The 2,121-nt window shown below is 45.6% G+C and overlaps 1 protein-coding gene across 1 annotated transcript in view; it reads right to left on the bottom strand.

Moving 5' to 3' along the window:
• PPP3CC (protein phosphatase 3, catalytic subunit, gamma isozyme) overlaps window positions 1–2,121 on the bottom strand; it is a 101,131-nt gene extending 99,010 nt beyond the window's left edge. Inside the window, exon 1 of the mRNA XM_011939831.1 lies at window positions 1,920–2,121. Within this exon, the coding sequence (XP_011795221.1) occupies window positions 1,920–1,968 (49 nt within the window). The 5' untranslated portion in view covers window positions 1,969–2,121. The remainder of the gene's footprint in view (window positions 1–1,919) is intronic.

Raw genomic sequence — 2,121 nt, 5'->3', positions numbered from 1 at the left:
CCATGCCTAGCTAATTTTTGTATATGTAGTAGAGATGGAGTTTTGCCATGTTGGCCAGGCTGGTTTCGAACTCCTGACCTCAGTGATCTGCCCGTATGGACCTCCCAAAGTGCTGGAGTTACAGGCATGAGCCACCATGCCTGCTCCCAACCCCTGCATTTTAACTCTTTTATTTTATTACATTTTATTTTACTATATTTATTACTATATTTAAGGGTCATTTAAATTTTTAATTTTCTTTTGATCTTATGACATGTTATGGTGGAAATTACATGGTGCAATGGTGATTAGATTGTGAGATTCCTGAGGGCTGCACTAAGCTTCACTAAGATCCTATTTATTCTGACTTGACCCACAGTTCTGGCTTATCTGGTTTCCCTGCCTACTTCAGCTTAGACGCAGCAGATTAGAAAGCAGTAAGGGCACATTTTGACAGAAAACAGTACTGGAGAGAGAAACTAAAAGCAGACAAAACACTGAACTGGTATAGCAGTGAGGAGTCATTTTAGTACAGGACAAAACTGCCAACACCTTTACACAGCAGAACACACCAGCCATATTAACAGCACAGTACAGAAATAAGGTACATAGTGATGACCTTGATTCCTCAAAAAAGGTTATGTTTAGCACACTCTGAATCTTAAGAGAAGCCTATACTTCTTACAGGCTATACACTATTAATATGAAGACTTACATTCACATGGTCAAAATAATTTGGCTGTTCAGGGGATGTCAGTTAGATGAACAATTCAGTTATATCTCTAACGACAGTATATAAATGCTAAGTAGATAAATCTCAAAAATCCCATTATAATTATGTAGTATAGATAATGAACATTTATGAGGCTGATTTGGGGAGATGGGGGGAAAAAATCTAAGTTATACACTAAAATTCTTCCCCCTCCCTGAACATGCAATAAGGCGTTTCACCTTTTAAAAATGTATTCCCGTCACCAGTATTAGTTGCCTTTCACCAAAATGACAAAGAAGAAAATTATCTTAATAATTTTCCCCACTGTCAGGCTAATCCCTGCATCCAGACACCACTAACATAGCTGGTCTAAGTCTATATTCTCTTCTTACTCACAAAATAGCGCTTTCAAACCGATTGTTAATCTCAGAGAGAAGGGTTGTGCCTAAGTCTTACGGCTGAATAAAAGCAGCATGTAAATTAGTGGTTATGTTTAATCCATCTTCTTAAAGGCAGAAACAACTGTAACCTAAAACTCTACAAGATTTAGAAAGCAAGAAGCTCTTTACATTTTCTTTTTATAACAAGAGAAATCTAATGCAGGTACACATACGAATCAGAAAACATCATTCTCCAAGTCTTCATAACCAAAGGGAAAATAAAATACCATGACCATGCCAAGAGCTCCGTAAACTTATTTTAAACATCATATAATGGATGTATCTGACTTCCCCATACTAAGTTTATTTCAGTAATAGCAGTGACTTGCAATGATCTAGAGAAACTGGGTCAAAAGGCACATGGTATACGTCCTAAAAAAAGGGTGGGGGGTGGGTGTCAATAAAGATCTCATCTTAAATATCTTACTTGGAAGAGTCGACTCAACTCCCTGCCCACAGCACCCCTGATGGCTTCCCCAGAGTCATTGCTTAAAGAGAAAAAAAGACGGGGTTCTGGGCCCTTTGGGGGTGGTGGGATAAGTCCCCACTGCACCCTGAACCCTTCGGGAGGGAACTTGGCAATGATCGCCAGGCACCTGACCAGGTGCAGCAGCAAACGCCGGGTCCGGGAGGCTGCTCTCGGAGGCTGCCGCCCGGCCCTGTCTACACCCCTCCGAACCCTCCTAGGGTGGGCGCAGCCCGGCCCCAGCCTCCCTCTGCCCCGAGCCGCCGCCCAGCCGAGGGCCGTTTCCCGCGGGTCCCCGAGGAAGGCCCGGCCCGCCAGGCACCTTTGATGACGCGGTCGGTGGTGGAGAGGTGGAAGCGCCTCCCGGACATGGTCCCCTCGGCCTCCTCCAGGCTCTAGGAGCCCACCCGACGTGCGCCTCCGCCGCGGCTGCCGCCTTCTCCTCGGGCGGCCTCAGCTGCCCGGAGCCTTCAGCCAGCCGTGCCCGACCCTGGCTCCTCAGCGCTGCCCGAGGACCAGAAGGG

The sequence above is a fragment of the Colobus angolensis genome, unplaced genomic scaffold (genome assembly GCF_000951035.1).
Source record: "Colobus angolensis palliatus isolate OR3802 unplaced genomic scaffold, Cang.pa_1.0 Scaffold184, whole genome shotgun sequence".
NCBI classification, from domain to species: domain Eukaryota; kingdom Metazoa; phylum Chordata; class Mammalia; order Primates; family Cercopithecidae; genus Colobus; species Colobus angolensis.
This window is presented reverse-complemented; position numbering and strand designations above follow the sequence as displayed.